The sequence below is a fragment of the Hemicordylus capensis genome, chromosome 2 (assembly GCF_027244095.1).
Source record: "Hemicordylus capensis ecotype Gifberg chromosome 2, rHemCap1.1.pri, whole genome shotgun sequence".
In the NCBI taxonomy this organism is placed as follows: Eukaryota; Metazoa; Chordata; class Lepidosauria; order Squamata; family Cordylidae; genus Hemicordylus; species Hemicordylus capensis.
The window spans coordinates 120,013,585-120,034,994 of record NC_069658.1 but is presented as its reverse complement, the minus strand read 5'-3'; the positions used below and the strand labels follow the sequence as shown (position 1 = coordinate 120,034,994).

The window sequence follows — 21,410 nt, the reverse complement described above, 5'->3', positions numbered from 1 at the left end:
CATCATATTCATAACCTTATAAACTTCATATTCATAATATGCCCACCATGTGTAGAACCTATATGCAGAGCCAAAATGTGAACCAAACCTATATCTTCAAATGCAGCTAAGTTGTCATCCATAGACACCAAGGAAAAGCTAAAGTCCTCAAGCTAATCCAGTCATACTTCATGTTCATAATGCTACAGCCATTGTAAATTCTTTGGGTACTTAGACTGGAAATACATACAGATTTTATATCATTTTATATGAACAGTATAAATGTTCATTGTTTCCTTTTGAATTTTTTGGAGCTCTCCAGCATGGGTAGCTGAATACAGCTAACACAGGAAAAAACTTGAGTATTGATATGATGTAAATGATAATCGTCAGAGGTTGAGCCAATTTTTACCCACTTTGTTTCTCTTTTGTGAATCTCTACTCCAAGTAAAAACACAACTCATCTTCAAAACGGTGGAAAGGGAACATAGGAAATGTTTTGTACCCCAATGTGCAAATATGAAGGAATCCAGTGAAAATATTTCCTTTAGGTTTCTGGAATGTGTAACAGATGTTCCATCCAAAAGTACAACACACACACACACACACACACACACACACACACACACGCACACAAAAAACCACCTGCATTTAATCTTGGGCAGAAATGTATCACACTGGACATCATGCTTTTCTATCTGGTATAGATACGTATAATCAAGTAGAGCAAGTTAGCTAAAACTAAAAAGAAAGCATTTAAGAAAATAAGCTTTTCAGAGTATATCATACACACAGAAACATGAGGTACATTTCATCTTTGTACTTCTGTTGAACAGTCTTTCTTCAACAAGCCAGTGGCTTACACACTCAGCATTTAGCACAAAGATGCATTGTTTTACCCCATTCATTAGGTAAACTTCAACCTTAAACAAATAGGGATCTGCATGAACCTCGGTCCGTGCCCAGGTTTGAATACGAACCAGTTCATGGTTCTGCAAACTGGTTCATGTCTGTTCGGAGATACAAAAAAATGAACCGGTTTGGCAGATTGAGGGCGCCGCTGGGAGGGGGCACAGCGGCAAGCAGTGAATAGAGCAAGTCCTTTACCTGCAAAGTGAGTAGAGCAAGTCCTTTACCTGTGTGCCACCATTCCATGCAGGTTCCTGCTGCTGCGGCGCTCCTCGCAACAACCCGTGCAAGGTGGCGACTATATGCACACGGCCTCCGTGCATGCGTGGAAGCCATTTGCATGGTCAGCAACACCATGCTGACCACGCAAATAGCCTCCATGCATGAGCAGAGGCAATCTGCAAGCTGGTGCTGCCGCCGTGCATGGGCTGTTGTGGGGAGTTCCGCCGCAGCAGGAAGCTGCATGGAGCAGCACCAGAAAAGTAAGGGCCTGCTCTATTCTCCCGGCACCACCCTCGAACCACCAAACCAATCTGTGGTTGAGCTGAACTGGCATGAACCACTTTGCAGAACCACAAACTAGTTCATATTTGAACCTGTGCATGGACCATGCCTATCTCTATAAATGAAAGATATGGGCCATGGTCATGATTTTAATACCTCTTATCAGTGAGGAGGCTATGGGATAAAGGAGCAGGAATAGAAACTCCTCAAGGGTTCAACTTCTGAACTGATTTTTAATGAGATCATTAATTCAATAAAAGTAAAGTGTGCCATCAAGTCGATTTCGACTCCTGGCACCCACAGAGCCCTGTGGTTTTCTTTGGTAGAATACAAGAGGGGTTTACCATTGCCTCCTCCCACACAGTATGCAAAATCACCTTGGGATTGCTTTAATGAAAGGCGGTATATAAATTTAACAATAAATAAATAAAATGATGCCTTTCAGCATCTTCCTATATCGTTGCTGCCTGATATAGTAGCAGCGGGGATTCGAACTGGCAAACTTCTGCTTGTAAGTCAAGCATTCAAATGTTTACGTGTCCGCCATCTTGAATTGGGGTAGATGGCATCATCATAAACTACGCCATTGAGGTGTCCCTATGTGTCCCTACAGCTGCAGCAATTTTGTTTCAAATCAGTTAAGTGGTTCACAAATAAGCCTGCTTGCGCTCAGAATTTCACACGACCACCATATTGAATTGACTGGATGACATCATCATGCGACACGGCATTAGGGCATCCCTATGTGTCCTGACAGCTATAGCAAATTTGGTTCAAATCGGTTAAGCGATTCACAAGTTAGCCCACCTGCGCCTCCAATGTTTATGTGCCTGCCATCTTGAATCGGTGTGGATGACATCATCACAAACTACGTCGTTGAGGTGTCCCTATGTGTAACTCACTGTGACTGTACCTAATTTGGTTCAAATTGGTTAGATTGTCAACAAATTAGCTGTTTGCGCCTCAGATGTTCACGCGGCAGCCATCTTGAATTAGAGTGGATGACATCATCACACACCACACCATTTGGGCATCCCTATATGTCCCAACAGCTGTAGCAAATTTGGTTCAAATCAGTTAAACGGTTCACAAGTTAGCCCACTTGTGCCTCAAAGGTTTACATGTCTGCCATCTTGGACTGGCGTGGATGACATCATCACAAACTATGCCATTGAGGTGTCCCTACAATTGTACCCGATTTGGTTCATATTGGTCTAGGCGTTGTGGTTGATGGGGGTAGGGGGGACATGCAGATGTACGGACACATGCAAAGGATGCAGGGTGATCTCATAAGCCACCTGGAAAGTAGGCTAAAAATGATTTGGCTAGAGAAGACATAGCACAATACAATTGAAATCACACACTTTTAAGCACCATTGCTGTCAATACAAGAGAATAAAACACATGCTTTACTCATCCATTGAAATCAAAAGTGCTTACAAGTGCAAAGGTTCAGCAGGATCATGTCCCTTATTTTTTACCAAAAAACATCATAGGGGTTTTGCATTTCTGTTCTATCTGTTCTCTGAACTCCCACTTCAAGTATAATTCACTCCCACTGCCACATTATACCTTTTTAGCATCTCGCATGCCATCTATCAACATTCAGTTTGCATTACAATGACTATAATATCAGCACTCAGACAGATCTGATTCATGCCAACTAGCTGCTTTAATTTATGAGTAGGCTACATTTCCAACATGCAGCCCATGTAAGTTCATTAATAATTGAAGACTTTTTAAATAGCAATTCTGCTTAGAGCTCAGTAGAACATAAAAGGCATTTTGTTTGATAGCGGAAACACACGTCTATGAAAGAAATCTTGCACTACACCATGCCCTTTTGCTTCACAGTTCTGAATACGTCAAGGAATGAAGACAACTATGAACAAGTATTACAGAGCTGGAATGGACCAAAGAATCACCTAGTCCCACCTTGCAGTTACAAAAGAAAGGGCGACCACTCATCAGAGAACAATGTGCAATGCAGACATCACTGTGTCATGAGTAGAGAGAGGACAACCCTGAGAAGCACTCCAAGGAAAATAAGTCATTGCGATGACTTACCCAATAAGCCAAGACACACGCTGCAGTGGATGCAAAACACCATTGGGGCACTGCCACTGATCTTGAGGGGAAATTCCCCTGCTTCTCAAATGTGAATATCAGTCAGATCCTGAGCAGAAAACAGAACTTTAGCCTCACTCAGCTATGGCTCACATAGTAGCCTCTGAAACCCAAGCCCGTTCCTACTTAGTGCATTTACACAATAGGGATGTGTATGAGCTGGTTTGGTGCCTCCTCTGAGAAGCACCAAACCGGCTCGGGGGCTGGTGTTTGAACTGGCTCAATGGTGCAGGGATTAAAAAGCAGGTAAGGGGCTCCTTACCTGCTCATCCTCACCCTACCACGTTTCCGCCAGTGGTGCCCATTCTCCAAACAGCTGCACGGGGCTGCAGTGCTGTTCCCTGCAGTCCAGCGTCGGTACGCAATTGGCCGCCATGCATGCAGAGAGCAACGTGGCAGCCCTGCGCAATCGTTCGGAGAGTGGACGCCACCAGGAGAAAAGGAGTGGGGCAGCGGACAAGCAGGTAAGAAGCTGCTTTCTAAGGGAACCGCTCCCCACCCCACCGGTGGGTATGCAAAACAGCTTGTGTGCATCCCTATTATATACTGTCTTTCTACCAATGCGCCAAGGTGGTTCAAAGTTTAAATGGCTTACAATAATAGACATGATACAAAAGAGATAGGAAAGGATGAAGACATAAGCAAATTCAGGTACCATGGCCCTTCATGAGACAGTTCTTGGAGAGGAAGAGGCAGGTGGCAGTTGTGCCCAGCCAGGACAACGGAGTGGGTCCCACTGTCTCACTTAATGCAGCTAGATGTATACCCCTGGACCTACATCTGCATACTTCATCAAGGTTTTTGTTTCTCCTAAAAGAGTGATGCTAGTGTGCAGTGGAACCTCAGGAACTGATAAGGATGATTAGGAGAAATGAAATGGATCTGCTATGAAGTAGACTGGAAAAGACAGAAAAGAAATCACTATAATGGAATTTCCCTCTTGTGAATTCAGTTTAAGAAGACTGAGCATAATACAAGTAAGGCAATCTCTTTTTTAAAAAATATGCCAAGTTAATGCGGAAGTCAGCTTACTTAAGCCAACAAAGCTCTGAGATGCTAAGGAGGCTTTCACTGAAGGCATCAGGCAACAAAAATTTTCTTTTACATATTACTACCACCATGGAAACTGTTCAAGAAATGCCTGCAGTGGTTTTTAAAATGCTACTGTAGGGATTCTTTAGGTTGAAATATGGCAATATGAAGCAGAGGCTTTAAAAAGAAACAACCGTTTCACATCTGGAAGAAAGTTCCCGAAGAACTGCTTTGCAACCTTTGTGTAGTGCTGCCCAAAGGAGTTGCAAACAGTTGCCTGGTGGGTTGCAAGTCTGTTCCCTTTTTTCTCCTGGCCTCTTCAGATGAAGAGGGTTTGCTCAACTACTCAGTCCTTTTCAGATGTCAAAGGCAACCTATAAAACAACGCAATTATTCCTGTGGTGCCACTTCTGTAGCACTATGGGAACTGGAGCAAAGGATTCTGGGGTAACTTGGTAGTGGGGGGCTTTGTAATTGGGTCACTACATTTAAAAGGCAATCATTACTGACTTAAATTACAGTATCGCAAGTTTGCATTGTATCTTGTATCCCTTGCGTCTCTATGTGGTTTTGCTTTGCAAATGTTATATCTTACCCATGTATAATTGTCATTACTCTGGTACGCACAACAGAGTGTCTTAATATGAGCAGACATCTGGTGATGGAAATTTCTGCACTGCCATTAGACACAGGGGGTACAGGGGGAAAACAAGCTTTTAAAAAGAGTTTCCCTGAATTTTGCCAATAATTCTTCCATGACATTTTTCTAAGGAACTCTTGAAAGATCAGATCCCATCACTTCTACATTAAGTAACAACTCCAGCTGTGATTTCTATACACTGATTGCAGAGCCTAACTACTTTACTTACAAACAGAAGGCCTTGCTTCAGTACTTATGGTGAGTCTCAGAAACTGCAGACCAAGTCCCAAATGTGCAGTCACACCACAGTAATGTTGCAAAGAATATGGGGCATATGGTTTTCATTGTAAAGATAACACAATGTGGACTCCAGAATTCTACAAAGAAATTGAACAGCTAACAGAAGTTAAACTCAACAGATTTCTAAAGTTTGAAGTTGGCATACATATACAATCTCTCTCTCTCTCTCTCAAATTATACACACCAACATAGCCTTCCAGGAAACTAGATGCAAGCCACTCCTCAAGTTGCAGAAACATTAACATTTGTCTCAAAAACAAACACCTGGAACATTTAAATCTTAAATCTAGATCTGATCTTATACCACTCAAGTCCATGGGGATTGTGATAAGGTACTGACTGCATGAGCATCTGTCTATGTCAGTCAATGGACTTCTTTTTTCAGTTCAGTCAACAGGGTTATCTTGTCTATGTACGTTATGTTAACATTTGCAAATGCTGAGCTATTACATTTCATTTCAGCCATCACGAATTAGGTATAAAAGTAATGTAACACTAGCAAGTTATGATTATGTAGATAAGCATCAAAAGAGAATCAAATATAGTTGTGTCATTTGAGAACACGTTTTCCTAAAGCTACTAACATTTAGAACTTTTAATCCTGCTTGGGTTGTGTTTAGCATGGTTTCTGTTTTTATTCCTGCCTTACCTTCCCTGTAACTCACTGGTACCAACACTCATCAGCTTCTATAACAACATTATTAGGATGAACTGAAAATGTAATACCACATCATAAAATGATGGTACATCTGAAAATATCTGCTGTTGCCCATTGATTATCTTAGCACTTTGTGTCTAGATCACATTCATACTCAGCACTAAAACCAGTGCTTTCCTACAGTTTGGTCTTTCTGAAATACAGTGCTCCCTCCAAAATGCATATGTTCCCTGCAGTGACTGTAGAGATATTTTACCTCCTTAATTTCCGCTGGAAGGTAGCTGAAATCTCTGCGTAAAGTGTAGAATCCCCCTTTGGTAGCACTAATCTAGCACCTTAAGCACAAATGGCTGAAGGTAGGACATTAAAATTGGATGCTGAGAAGAGACCAGAATTAGTGCATAACTTGTGTAGATATTTTGCTAAAGTTCCTGGAACAGTTTTATGTATGTTCTGTGTCTTCTGAGAGGGCATAACATTTTCTAATATCTCAAGTAACTGATTTATTTTATTTATCTTTATTTTTACATTTTATATCCTGCTCTTCCTCCAAGGAGCCCAGAGAGCGGTGTACCACATACTTCAGTTTCTCCTCACAACAACCCTGTGATTTAGGTTAGGCTGAGAGAGAAGTGACTGGCCCAGAGTCACCCAGCAAGTATCACGGCTGAATGGGGATTTGAACTCGGGTCTCCCCGGTCCTAGTCCGGGGAGTAATGTGTCACCCTTCAGCTTATCAGCAAAGTCAACAAGGTCAAAATGTATTAAAGTTTTCATATCAGGCTGAGTTTTCCTGTGATCTTAAAACTTATTTTTTAAAAGATCTGGACATCTAGGGAAAAAGATGTAACATGGTCTACCAGACTGAGCAATATGACTCTGCCTCAAAACACGTTGGCCGCAATCTAGTTCTGGTCAGGCAAACTGGTTGTGTGCAGCAACTAGTGGCCCAGGATGGGAATGCATATTCCCATTTGCACAAAAAGATGCACCCACACATTTCAGTGAGACCCAAATGAAAATTGTGTTGCAGCTGCACATCTGTTGCACACCTTGCCTGTATGGTGAAGCTAGCTTCCTCATGAAGATCCTTCTGACTGAATTGGGGAAGATTACCTTTTGTTAAACTACAGACAACCTGTGTATTCAAATATCACATGCAAGATTGGGCTCAATAATACAAAACTCATCCAACCATGTATGTCACTTAACATAATATTTCTGTGACTGAGTGCAATACCTAAGTCTTTATCCTTCTTCTGTACTTTATTTCCATCCTTCTTTGGATGGCACTTGATTTCTCTCCTTTCCTAACACTTATTAATGTGTATGCACAGTTTGGGATTTCTCACAAATAAAATCCATAAAGATTAGAACTGTAGTTGAATACCCCCCCTGTTCTTAATATATCCCTTCAGAACACCCATCTGTTGTAGCTTTGTCATTTGGAAAGAGAGATGAAAAAGAAAATAATTAGATACCAAAACCAACTGTGTTCTTAAAAAAAACCAACCCATCACACTACTGAATTACAGAACCTTATGCTACAGTGACAGGAGAATGAAATGACTAGAGTACTCGAATATCTGCTGATACAGAAGTGATCCTACTTTAGTGTCCAAACTATAGGCCCATGGAGGAAAGCACTTTTGGTTACTCAGCTGTACAAGCCAGTACTCCTCCAGCCTGCAGAGCAGATGGACCTGGGAGGTCCGTCTATATCCACTCCCTGTGGCAAGGTACAAGCTGCACTGAAACAAGTTTACAGGAAGGAGGCAGACATCTTTGCTCTCTAGTCTGCATTGCCCTGGGCAGACAAAACTGAGTCAGGTGGCCAGATTAATAGGAAGAGAAATAGAGGCATCAGTTATCAGGAAACCTCTCAGCTGTGGCTCCCAACCTGCATTCCAGGAGAAATATGCCAGTACAAGAGAACCTCATTATACGCTGACTCTATATTCATGGTTTCAAGTATTCACGGGTGTCTGACACCCTGTTTCATTATCCACAGATATGAAAAGGTTAAAACCTACATATCCGTGGTTCCCAGAGGGCCGGAAGTGACTGCGGAGGTCAGTTCCTGGGGCCAGTTTGTCTGTGAGAGCCATTTTGTGGCTCATTTCAGCAAAGAGAGAGTGTGTGTGTGTGTGTGTGTGCGCGCGCGCGTGTGTCTCAGCGATTTCTGGAACAATTTCGAGCATTTCTGGGCACCAGGAGACCCACAGAGCATGGTAGGGCACTTTATTTGGTCCATATTTGTGGTTTTTTGGTGAAAGTTTGTTTGAGTCTGGAAAGCTAACCCGTGCGTTCCCATAGACTCAATGACTCATTACCCACAGTTTCAGTATCCATGGCAATATACAGGAACAGAACCCCCACGGATAATGAGGTCCACCTGTATGAAAATTATTGCTGTATTACTTTGCAGAAATACACAAAGGAGTCAACTAGTGTTCACACTGTGGGCTGTTACTCATGATGGTTAAATTGAAACTTTGTACTCAAATGCAGTATGTACCATTGTAGTCCTCACCAATAACCATTTGAGGTACCTATGATTATACCACCATGTCAGAATTCAGACTAACAAATTTGGCCAGCAGACTTTCGCTTTCTTGCAAATGACTTTAAGATATCTGTACCTGAACAGTTTGTTTCCTGGTTTGGAGTCTTTGTTCGGTCCGATGCAACTGAGAGGTTAATTTTTTATTGGCTTCCTTAAACTTTTTGAGAGAAGATAGTGCTGTCTTTTTTGAATTCTGAAGAATAGCTAACTGCTGCTGTAAGGATGTAATCCGTCCCCAGAGTGAAACAGAGCAACCAAGTTTTTGGACCACAGTATTTCTCCTCTTCTCTCTGTAGACTAAACATTGGTCACATTGATCAGCAATTAATTGAACACCTTTCATTGGCCTTCAAAGAAACAAGTATTCTCTTTAAGTTTTAAAATCACTCTTAACATAATGTTCAGGGTGATCTATGAGTCAAATTTCAGCTTATTTTCCTAGCTGACAACATAACATTGTGTATGCATTACTAGGAGTTATTATTTGGCATCAATTGTGCACTGGATGCTGTGCATGGATCCTATGTTATTTTTTCCACAATCTTCAAACAGAAATGAAAGGCTATATTTTCAAATCTGTCTTTATGCCTAGTGTGAAAGCATGTTGTGTATCATGATAGAGAAAACTGCCCAAGTAGGCTAGGTATGATTTTGAGATTACATCATATTGGTAACAATGGCCAACTAAGTTCTTACCTTCTTCTTGAGTTAACTACTATCACTCCAGAATGTATGGGCTATGGGTAAGAGGCAGTGTTCCCTCTAATATTTTTCATCTGTGTGTGGTATGAATTTTATTCTGGGCGGCACTATTAAGACAGCGTATGTGCATTCAGAATGGGGCCTTCTTGATTCAACCTGAGTGGGATCTAAAATTAACTGAGTGGACATAAAAGAATTTGTGAGCGTGCACATGTGTGCATGCTTTAGAGGGAACACTGGTAGGAGGCAAACGTTAGGGATGTGCATAAATCACATTTCGAGACACGATTAGGAATACATCCCTTGCCCCTTTAAAAGAGAGAACAGTTACATACCTGTTCCTCCGTTGCTTGCCACCACTTCCTGAATTGGCAGTGCTCTTCCCAACTATCTTTACATGCTGATGGCACACTCCCCCAGCTGCCCCCACACAATGCCGGCATGCACACAGCCTCCACGCATGTGTGATGGCCATTTGGATGGTCAGCATGGTTGAAAAATACAGCCCTATACAATCCCTAGCAAATGTAGAAAACAAGGCAAACAGCTTCTAGCAGTGTTTCACCCCTTCACACAGTCTCCCAGTTGAGAACTTCCAAATAGGCAAGCACCAATATAGCACTAAAAAAGAAACTTCAGAAAAACCTGCCATTTCCCCCACCCCCCAAATAGAAATAGAAAAATGTAATACCAGTTACAATAGCAGAAACTCCCACTTTCTGCCAATAATTCCCCAGAGCATTACTAATATTAGGCCTAGACAAAAAGGCAAAAATTCAGAGTCAAGATCTAATCATTTCCTTATTGGTTTGCAAACATAAATGCACTTGGCACCAGGAGATAATTCAGGAAGCAGAGCTCACAAGTATGGACCTAATCAGCCATTCTCCAAGTTATCTTTTGTGCCACTCCAGAACGTATGAGACATAACAAAGCAGTACCAACTTAGAATTTATGGAGAGCTAAACTGCATAGCACAGAGAAATAACTTTTCTCAAAGAACAGAGAATACTGCATTCTCCCAAAAAGAAGAGAGAATGCCCCAAATCATCTGGAGCATCCCACTAACAACAGCTTTCACAAATTTATTTTTATTTATTGAAAATGTCAGTTCTTTAAATATTCACTCAAAGGAAATATGTAGAGATCCAGGCAGCCCGACATTTCTCCTCCCAGGATATTCTAGACTGTAGGATCCAGGAAGCAGCCCCTTACCCACCCATGGAGAGTGCTCAGAAATCTTCAAAATACAGGATTTAATCCACTACAAAAAAAAAAATTGAAGTGCTGTAGTAGTGGTTTTCTTGCTCCTGCCATAATTAATAAACAGAGCAGAAATTATCCAGAAATAGATATCACAGGAACATAGGAAGCTGCCATATACTGAGTCAGACCAGTACGTCTATCAAGCTCAGTATTGTCTACCCAGAGTGGCAGTGGCTTCTTCAAGGTTGCAGGCAGGAATCCCTCTCAGCCCTATCTTGGAGAAGCCAGGAAGGGAACTTGGAACCTTCTGCTCTTCCCAGAGCGGCTCCATCCCCTGAGGGAAATATCCTACAGTGATCACACTTCTAGTCTCCCATTCATATACAACAAGGGTGGACCCTGCTTAGCTAAGGGGACAAGTCATACTTGCTACCACAAGACCAGCTCTCTTTTTACATTTACAACTTCCTTGTGTCAAGTGAATGCCATATTTTAAACTGTGGGCTCCTAAATGAGCTCCAAGTTGAATCTCTACGAAGAAGAATAGGAAGCAAATTTAAGAGCCTGCCACACAAAACAATTTACCACCTTTTGGCAGAAGGCAACTGAAACATGGCAAGAACAGCTGGAGCAGTTCTGCCTCCTAAGCTAAATGCACAGCCCAAACAATCTGGAGTGGTACAAGGAAAAACTTGGGAGAATACATCATAATTCTAGAGTGAGTAAATTTCCTAAGTCAGCTTGAAGACAGGCTTTAGAAACACAATATAAGTGAGCATCCAGCACCAACCCCACTCTTCTCCTTCGGAAACCCTTCAGTTCTATCCTGAGAATATTCACCAGATACTGATTCAACACTGATGCAGCCATGACGGTGTCCATCCAGGACTAACACAGCTATCAATGTGCATTTCCCCCCAATATTTCTCCATTAGGGTGATTAGCCTTTGGATGGGCAGAAAAACAGAAACGGGGCCTCACTCTGGCACCATTTGGACCACAGTCAGCTGCTTGAATTCTTCAGTGAGTGTGTGGAGGAATAGCCCTCCATTCGTCCTAAACTTTTTACCGCTGCAACAAAGTAGGGGTGGGCACGGAACCGGTTTGCATGCCCTTTATGGGTTTGGAGGCGCTTTATGGACCTCCAAACCAGTGGCGGCAGGGGTCTCCCTTTAAAAGCGAGGGGAGGGCACACTTACCCCTTCTGCCACTTTCCCCCTGCCGGCATAGTTTTCTTTAACAGCCCATCAGGGCAGCAGCATACCTTCCTGCCGCCCTGTTGCCCTCATCTTCCAGATATGACCAGAAGTTGCTGACGTGCCTGCATGCACCGGCACAGGTGTGTGCACATGCGTGATGTGCATGCGCCTGTGCCGGCGCGCACAGGCGCGTCAGCAACCTCCGGTCATATCTGAAAGACGAGGGCAACGGGGCAGCAGGGAGGTACGCTGCTGCCCCAATGGGCTATTTAAAAACCCGATGCCGGTGGGGGGAAAGCGGCAGGAAGGATAAGTGCACATTCCCCCAGCTCTTAAAGGGAGACCCCCACCACCTTCGAACAGCCCCGCCGTGATTCTTGCACATCCCTACCACCAAGTGGACTTTTGGAATGGCTGGGTTCACTACAACAGCCCTTCAAAAAACACACACACAAAAAAAAAAACACCAACCCTCAGTAATATGGAAAGGCTTATAGGTGTGAGGTGGGTGGAGACAATCAACAAGCTTCTAAATTTTTTATAGCAAGAAAATTTACTTTTAGAAAAATTGGTTCAATTAAAACATTACTTTTGCAGCAAAAAAATACAAATTCAAAACAGTTATTAATAGAGCAGGTCAGGCAAAATAAAAAACTGGAAAAACTCATCTACTACCTGATTTTATAGTGGTCCCTACTCAGAGTCCCCTGTGCTTTCGTGTCAGATTCTGGCTTGCTGGGTGGTTCTGATTACAACACAGGTCTGGGCTCAATCCAGCCTGGCTCTTTTTCTTGGTGATTTCAGTTGGGTTTCTTCCTCCAGCAGACTGACTTTCAGGACTCTCTGAGGCTCTCCACACAAGCAGTGTGGAGAGCCTGCAGGGCTTGTGCAGGGAGATCGGGCTTGACTCGCTCTGCCCACACACTAGCATTCTGCCCTTCCTGGGCAGCTGGATCGGCCACCCTCACAATTACTGGCTCTGTCATGGAGCAGGTAGGGACAGCGGGGATCGGGGGCTGTCCGGCCCCTGGAAGTCCCAGCTCGCCCTGCAAAAGTGCATGGGGCATTCTGGGGGGATCCCTGACACCGGGAGGCTTGCTGCAGGGATCTACTCATGAGTTACCACAGCACAGAGCTGTGCCACAGCATCTCACGACTGAAAAAACAGAGTCAGCAGAGTGCTTGCTCCGCTAACCATGTTTTAGAGGAGGGCTACTCTGGCAGGCTAGCTGCCGTTGAACCACTGGGCTCACCCGTGAGCCCAGTGGTTCTCATGATGGAGGAATACTGGGCTTGGCTCCCTTAGCCCAGTTTCCCCCCATTGTGAGAATAGCCTCTCTGTTTTCTTCAACCTTCAGCTCTGACTCTCTCCAGCAGACTTGACTTCTATGGCTTCCAAGACTCTCTCTTGGACTCCTTAGTCCTCTCTCCAGCAGACTCTTGACTTTTCCATCTTCCAAGCCTCTGTCAGGTCTCTGTCGACTTCACTCTCTTCCAGGACTCTGACTAGCAGACTGCTGCTTCCCTCTCTAAACGACCAAAATACACAGTTTCTCTGGCTCAACATTTTTTAAAGCCATCCAATTAGAACAAACAAAAATTCCCTCCAGTTTTTAAAATCTCCCCCCCCCCCAAAAAAACCCCAACTGTCAAAATGCTAAACCAAAAGTGAAACAAGGGTGAACTTTTGATCATGCCAGCCTTCTCCATGCACAGGGATTTGCAACCACAAAATCCTATTTACAATAATGAAGTTTTGGGAATATAATATAATACAAATCATTTTTAAGAGCTTATTTACGAGAAGAGGTTTGGGACTATTAATACACTATACCATACAGGGGCTTATTTACAGAAACCCAAGAGGTCTAGGCCTCCTTCCTTCACAGAGTGTTACTGTTTTAAACCTTGCACATGGACATCAAAAGAAATTTCTTTTGATAAATCTTTCAGAATCTAGGTAATTATTATTACTGAAAATTTTATATGCACCTAATTTAGGGGAGAAGAGAGAAGAAAAGAGAAGCAAACATTATATTTAGCTTGCTTTGATGACATTAAATGTCTTTTCACAAAGATACTAGACATACAAATAATTTTGTCTTTAACAGCTAATGCAAAAGGGTATATAAAATGTCTACCGTTATTAATGGGAGCTGAATTTGGGGTCTTTTTCCTTTGGAAAGTGGCTGCATCTGCATCTTTGTTTTGCTGTAAACACAAAAATAAACACGAATGTTACAAAAAATGTTACGAATAAGTAACATTTGCAAATACACAAAAATAAGATGTTATTTTTAAAAGCTGCAGCTTCTCCTCCCTTTCCCTGTATCAATAAGAAGCTAATTGGGAGGTGTGACATTTGAAGGAGAAAATAAGCTTTTCCTTCATTGTTGTGTTGCGGTAACTGCTAAAAGAATGCTCTGTGTTTTTGAGTACTGTGACTACACACTGCAGACTGGAATGCGCTGTTAAAATTGAGAGCAGAAAGAATATGGGAATTGTTAGTGCACTGAAATAAACAACTGCTCTAGGGAGGACACTATTAGGAACCACTCTGCTAACCAATCACTTAAGTACATACCACACCACACCACCAACACCTACTTTATGCCAAATCAAGACATTTTTCAACCATCCTTCATTAAAGCTAACACATATTCCAAGATGTCTGGAAGACACTAATTTTTCTGATATTTACTAATGAAACATTAGTTCTTCTGAGAATGATGGTTGCCCTTTATTTTCAAGACGTTTCTCCTTCTCTGGGAGGAGAGAAAGATTTCACCAGTGGTTTTCAGGGCTAAAGACAAGACAAGAAGAACAGAGGACATTGAGCGGACACTCTGTGCTCCCCGTTCCTTCTCTGATCCTTCTCCCTTCTTCTCGCAAACATTCCAACTAAGCATATTCAAATGCAACTAAGCATATTCTTAACTAAGCATATTCTTAAGCATATTTGAATGCAACAATCCAACTAAGCATATTCAAATAGCCATACAAGCTATTTTCTTAATTTGTGGAAATTCAAAACATATTTATTTTGACTAACCCATGGAAGGCCCTCCTATGGAACACAGACTATAGAAAGAGACCTTCCTCAAAAAGCTAAGTCTGGACTCGCTATTCGTGAGTAAAACCTCGCATTGTAAAGATGGGGGTAGGAGGTTTTGTGTTTGCTTTTCAACTTCTGCTCCTCATAACAGCCATTTCCCCACAGATTCGCTAAAAAAAGAGACACACTTGTTCAACAGCAGGCGATTCAGAGTATAAAAATGCCCCTTCTAGCATGAATAGTGCAAAAGTAAAGCTTTGAGAGCCACAGAAACCTGGGGGTGGTGGTGGTTAGGTGAAATAACATGCTAGAATTTGTACCTCTCCCTCAACTCATACTTACCTTTTTATGACATAATTCATGTTTGCCTTCTAAATGCGTACTATCTGGAGGCATTTGATTCTCTTCCTTCCTATTTTGTACTTGGTTATCATTTTTGTCCATTAATGGAATAGGCTGTGCTGTTTTTGGAATTTCTGTTCCCAAGTTTTCAGAAGCAAGTATTTCAGAGTCACTACAAACAAAAAAAGCATGTTTGGAAAGAAGCAAAGCATTTACTATTATTGGTTTTTAAAGTCTCCAATTATGCAATAAAGGAGCAAATAAAGCAACCACACAGTGATCTGGAAACAACAAAAAACTGAAGTGTACATTTTGCACAACTGCCATGAACAGTCATGCAATAATCTGAACTCTAGAGAAAAATCTTACCTTTAAAAGTAATAACTCTCTATATAATATAAATTTATATCCTTATTTTGATCCCCTTTAGAGATTAATAGATGCTTTCTGCTTAAAGGAAGGTGAATGGCAAAAGGAAAAAACAAGATTCTATATTGCTCCTACTTCCTGTATTCTTTATTACTTGACTCTTATTACTTATTACTTGACTCTTGGACATTGCAACTATATCTAAAGATCCAGGAAAGGATTTCTTTCTATCTGAAAAAAATATTGTTGTGCCAGGAGCACAGTTTTTTCCTTGGGTCCAAGACGGAGAGACAAGCACACAGGTGGAAGATGAATAGATGTCATTTTAATTAGAGGAATATAAAGGGATAAAAGGCTTACATCCCTCGAAACACACACTACCATAGATCCTGTTGCAGTAGGGGATGCACCTCTTGATGGGGGGGGGTCCAAGGCACTTATCGAATGCTAACTTAGTTTTACTGGGAGATTTTAATGGGGTCATCTCTACAACTCTGGATAGAAAATCTGATATGGTTGAAAGGAATTTGGAAGGCAGGTTACCAAAAGCTTTTTTTGATTTAGCAGAACATATGGATCTGTATGATTTGTGGAGAATTAAAAATTCAAAAGCAAAGGAGTATACTTATTTTTCTGAAAGATACAAATCCCACTCAAGGATAGACATGGTCTGGCCATCTAAATCTATCACGTCAGGTATGAAAAGAATGGATATTTTGCCCAGAACTTTTTCAGATCATAATGCAATTTACTTTACATGGAAGAAGACGGGAACGGTATCCTTTCGTTGGAGACTGAATGAATACTTGCTGAAAAAAGCTGAAATTGTGGAGAAAGCCAAAAGGAAGTTAAAAGGTTATTTTGAATTGAATTTAAAACAAGGAATAGATAATAAAATAGTTTGGGATGCAGGAAAAGCGGTTATGAGAGGCTTTTTTATACAACAGAATGCATACCTTAAAAAACAAACTGGATTGAAAAAAGAGGGATTACTGATGGAGATTTCTAAAAAAGAAAGAGAACTCTTATGGACTAAGGACAAGCAGGAGACTATTCAAGTCATTAAAATGCTTCAGCAACAGCTCTCTATGTTGGTATTAAACGAAATTGAACGGAATTTAAAATATGTGAAGCAGAAGTCATTCGAATATGCAAACAAACCAGGCAAGTTATTGGCTTGGAAAATTAGAAGTGGGAAAAAGAATAAGTACATATCCAAGATATCAACAAAAAATGGACTTTCCTATGATGAAAGGGAAATAAAAAGGGAATTCTTCAGATATTATTCCGAATTATATAAAGGAAACAAAGTAGAAGATATAAAAATCGATAAATTTTTGAAGACACAAAATATTCCACAACTTTCCAAGGACCATGTAGAAATTATGAATGCACCGATAGCAATAATGGAAATAACGGAAGTAATAAACCAAACCAAACCAAAGCTAATAAAGCGCCAGGACCCGATGGTCTACCAGCTTCATACTACAAATCTTTTAAAGATCCATTGTTACAGCCTTTGCAATGGATGATGAATGATATTTTGCAAAAAGGAAATATGCCGGAGTCTTGGAAGTATGCCAACATTGCAGTAATTCCAAAACCGGATCAAGATTTAATGCAAGTCAAGAATTACAGGCCAATCTCACTGTTAAATAATGATTATAAACTTTTTGCTGCCATTTTGGCAAGGAGAATGAAGGTTGTACTAAGAGCTTTTATTCTTGAAGATCAAGCAGGGTTTTTTTTCCAAGAAGGCAATTAAGAGACAATGTGAGAACAGTCCTGAATGTATTGGAGTATTATGAAAAAAATAACGATAAACAGATAGCTATGATCTTTCTGGATGCAGAGAAAACATTTGACAATGTCTTTTGGCAGTTTATTTGGAGGCTACTGGATGCATTGGGAATTGGTAATCATTTTATTAGGGCCATTAAGACAATATATTCGGAGCAATATGCTAACATTATTATAAATGGAGAATTACCAAATAATTGTAAAATACAAAAAGGAACTAGACAAGGTTGCCCACTTTCCCCATTACTTTTTATATTAGTTCTGGAAGTGCTTTGTAGAAATATCAGAGAAGATGACCAAATACAAGGTCCGAAAGTAGGGAAACAGGAGTACAAACTCAGAGCCTTTGCGGATGATGTGGCGTTTTTTCTAGAAAATCCATTAGAGAAGATCAGAAAGCTCTTGGGGGGAAAAGAACACTTTGGCCAACTGGCTGGGTTTTATATAGATAAGAGTAAAACGAAGGTGCTGACAAAAATATGGACCAGAAATCCAATGATGGACTTTATGAAATAAGCGAATTGAAAGTGGAGAAGAAAATCAAATATTTGGGCATCTGGCTGACAAATAAAAACTCTTTGTTGTTTTCAAATAATTATATCAAAATATGGAATACAGTAAAAATTGATTTGCAAAGATGGGCTAGAATGAACTTATCTTTAATGGGAAGAATTTTAGTTGTGAAGATGAATGTTTTACCTAAAAATTCTTTCTTTTCCAGACTATTCCTATAATTAATACGTTAATCTGTTTCAAGCAATGGCAAAAGGACATAACTAAATTTGTTTGGCAAGGGAAAAGACCAAGAATTAAATTTTAAAATTTAACAGATGTTAAAGAAAGAGGCGGTCTTACCCTGCCGGATTTAAGGTTGTATTTCGATGCTGTTTGTTTGACGTGGTTAAAGGAATGGATAACATTAAGAAATCCCAGAATACTTGATCTGGAAGGATTTGATAGAAGGTTTGGCTGGCATTCATATCTGTGGTATGATAAAAGCAAAGTGCATAAAGATTTTCTTAATCACTATGTAAGAAGGAGTCTAATGGGAGTGTGGGTAAAATAAAAAAATAGCTGGAATGTAAAACTCCATTATGGGTATCCCCGATTGAAGCTTTGGCACGTAAAGAGACAAATATGCAAGCCGAATGTCACGCCCTCGAGCTCCGACAGCGAGGAGGAAGGGGAAGCTGTCAACTTTCCAGCCGATTGAGGAGTGACTGAGGGGCAGAGCCCGGCTGTCAGCGTTCATGAAACGGCTGTGGTAGATCCAACTAATGATTTAGAGCAGGCACGGCAACCTGAGTCAGCAGAAGGCGTGGGGGACCATTGCGAAGAAGAGCTATGTAATGAAACACCAATGACTCCACAACAGCGCAGGATCACGAGACGTAAAACGCAATTAGAGGCTGTTAGGAGAAGCAAACGCCTCTTGCTGAGGGCTGACAAGCCGTGAATTCCTACCAGCTGGGAGCTCTCGGCTTGCTCTATAAATCACATCTCCAGCCTCCTACTCATTGCTGAGAATCAACGTTCGTCAACATTCCTTGCCGACAGCATTCAACCAAGCCATATCCGATTTCAGCAGCTCCGCTTGCTTCGTGAACTTCCCTAGCAGCTGGCCAGAGCTTGACACCGAATGGGGTACCTATAGGGATCTATTATGTTTTCAAGAGGAGGGCTGTAAACTAAAAAACCTAAATGAAGTACAAAATTTGGTCAGTAACTGGTTTCAGTATCATCAGCTAAATGAAATTTATAAGAAGGATCTTAAAGTTGGATTTGAGGATCAAAGGTCAAGATTCGACAAGGAGTTGTGTGAAAATGATGAAAAATTAGTTTCTAAGATGTATAAGTTGTTGCTTTTGGAGGAGACAAGAGATGAAGTGGTTAAAACGACTATGATAAAATGGGCTCAAGATGTGGGTCATAATATAGATATGGCAGCTTGGGAAAAATTATGGAAAACCGATTTAAAGTTCACTGCATGTTATACTTTAAAAGAAAATTATTATAAGATGATGTACAGGTGGTACTTGACACCGAAAAAATTAGCATTAATGTATAAAAATGTTTCAAACAAATGTTGGAAATGTGGACAATGTGAAGGAACTTTTTTTTGATATGTGGTGCTCATGCGGGAAGGCAAAGGCCTTTTGGGATATGATATATAATGAGCTGAAGAAAAAATTTTAAATGACATTTCCTAAGAGGCCAGAATTCTTCCTGCTGGGAACAACACAAGGAGAGTTCTCCAGAAGAAACTTAACATTTTAAATGGATACAACCACAGCGGCTAGAATAGTATATGCGCAGAAATGGAAAGACAATAAAATGCCCTCAAAAGAAGACTGGTTGATAAAAATTTTGGAATATGCTGAGATGGCAAAATTTACAGCACTTATGAGGGATGAAAATTTGGAATGTTTCAAAGAAGATTGGGAACCAATTTTACTTTACTTAAAGAACTATTTTTCTAACATGGACCTTTCAGCAGGGTTTGAAATATAGTAATTAACAGCAGGTTGGGTTGGGTAAAATCGAGTAGCAATGTGTAGTATATATATTTTGAATTATTGTAGCAATGGTTTATATGTATAGCTAACATGAACCGCACAGACTGGTAAGCGGGAAGTCAATATTTAATTAATCAAATTAATGAATGTAATTGGATTATAAAGATATTGTAAAAACCAATAAAAATTTTAAAAGCAATAAAAAGCATTTTAATTGGTTTTAAATGGTTTAACTTGTTTTTGAATTGTTTTTATATTGCTTTTAGCACTATGTTTTGAATTGGGTGTTTTTATGTCTTTTTAAAAGTTGTTGTATACCAGACCACCCAGAGCCTCTGGGTGGGCAGTTTATAAATAAATAAATAAATAAATAAATAAATAAAATTATTATTATTATTTTTATTATTATTATTATTATTATTATTATTATTAAAAATAAGCTTCACTTGCTGGCTAATAGAAATGCATGAGCAAAGCATGGCAAACACAGGTACACAGAGAGACAGTATAATGAGCAAGTTTCTCACACAGAACGCTGGTAAGACTATGCAGCTAACTATATCACTAACCAAAACAAAGAGCTCAGTAGAGATGAGAGGGAAAGAGAATGCTTTATACAAGCCATTAACTCTCAAGCAAGATGGCTGTCCTGCACCTTCTACACAGGGACAGGCACATGCAATACACTCCATTTCATGGCTGAGATCCTGACACAGGCAATAAATCTCCCTCCTTGTGATACTTGAGATTCTTGTGCAAGGGAATCTGGCCCTGTTATGCCACTACAAATAAATATTTTGGAAGGCATCATGGGAAGCAGTTCATGCTTTCCTTTAGACAGAGATACATATAGTTCACACACTACATTTTCACTGCTATGGGAGTGACACAGCTGTCGAGGCCTCACAAGGCCTGATTTGGCAGGGGGCTCAGTCTGGACCCAGATAATAACTACTAAGTCCTCCCTGAATTACATGACAAGTTTGCTGCTCTGGCCCAAACCCATGGCAAAACTTTGCCACAGAATGTAGAGGAAACCTTATGCATAACCATATGAAGATTAAGGTGATGATTATGCATAATCATATGAAGAAAGCCAGTGAGGAGAGCTGGCCTTGTGGTAGCAAGCATGACTTGTCCCCTTAACTAAGCAGAGTCTGCCCTGGTTGCATATGAAAGGGAGACTAGAAGTGTGAGCACTGTAAGATATTCCCCCGTAGGGGATGGAGCCGCTCTGGGAAGAGCAGAAGGTTCCAAGTTCCCTTCCTGGAATCTCCAAGATAGGGCTGAGAGAGATTCCTGCCTGCAACCTTGGAAAAATCGCTGCCAGTCTATGAAAACAATACTGAGCTAGATAGACCAATGGTCTGACTCAGTATATGGGAGCTTCCTATGTTCCTATGAGGCAAGGACCATTTTGGGGCAAGCAAGGCCTGTACAAAAGGGACAGGCTGCACTTGAACCAAGATGGAACCAGACTGCTCGCGCTTAAAATCAAAAAGGTTG

General features: G+C 40.9%; 1 protein-coding gene across 3 annotated transcripts in view; it reads right to left on the bottom strand.

Moving 5' to 3' along the window:
• CNTLN (centlein) overlaps nucleotides 1–21,410 on the bottom strand; it is a 351,601-nt gene that overhangs the window by 116,320 nt on the left and 213,871 nt on the right. For all 3 annotated transcript variants that reach the window (XM_053300359.1, XM_053300360.1, XM_053300361.1), the window contains 3 exons: nucleotides 15,220–15,391; nucleotides 13,964–14,033; nucleotides 8,792–9,012 (listed from right to left, as the gene is read on the bottom strand). In XM_053300359.1, the coding sequence (XP_053156334.1) occupies nucleotides 8,792–9,012; nucleotides 13,964–14,033; nucleotides 15,220–15,391 (463 nt within the window). The remainder of the gene's footprint in view (nucleotides 1–8,791; nucleotides 9,013–13,963; nucleotides 14,034–15,219; nucleotides 15,392–21,410) is intronic.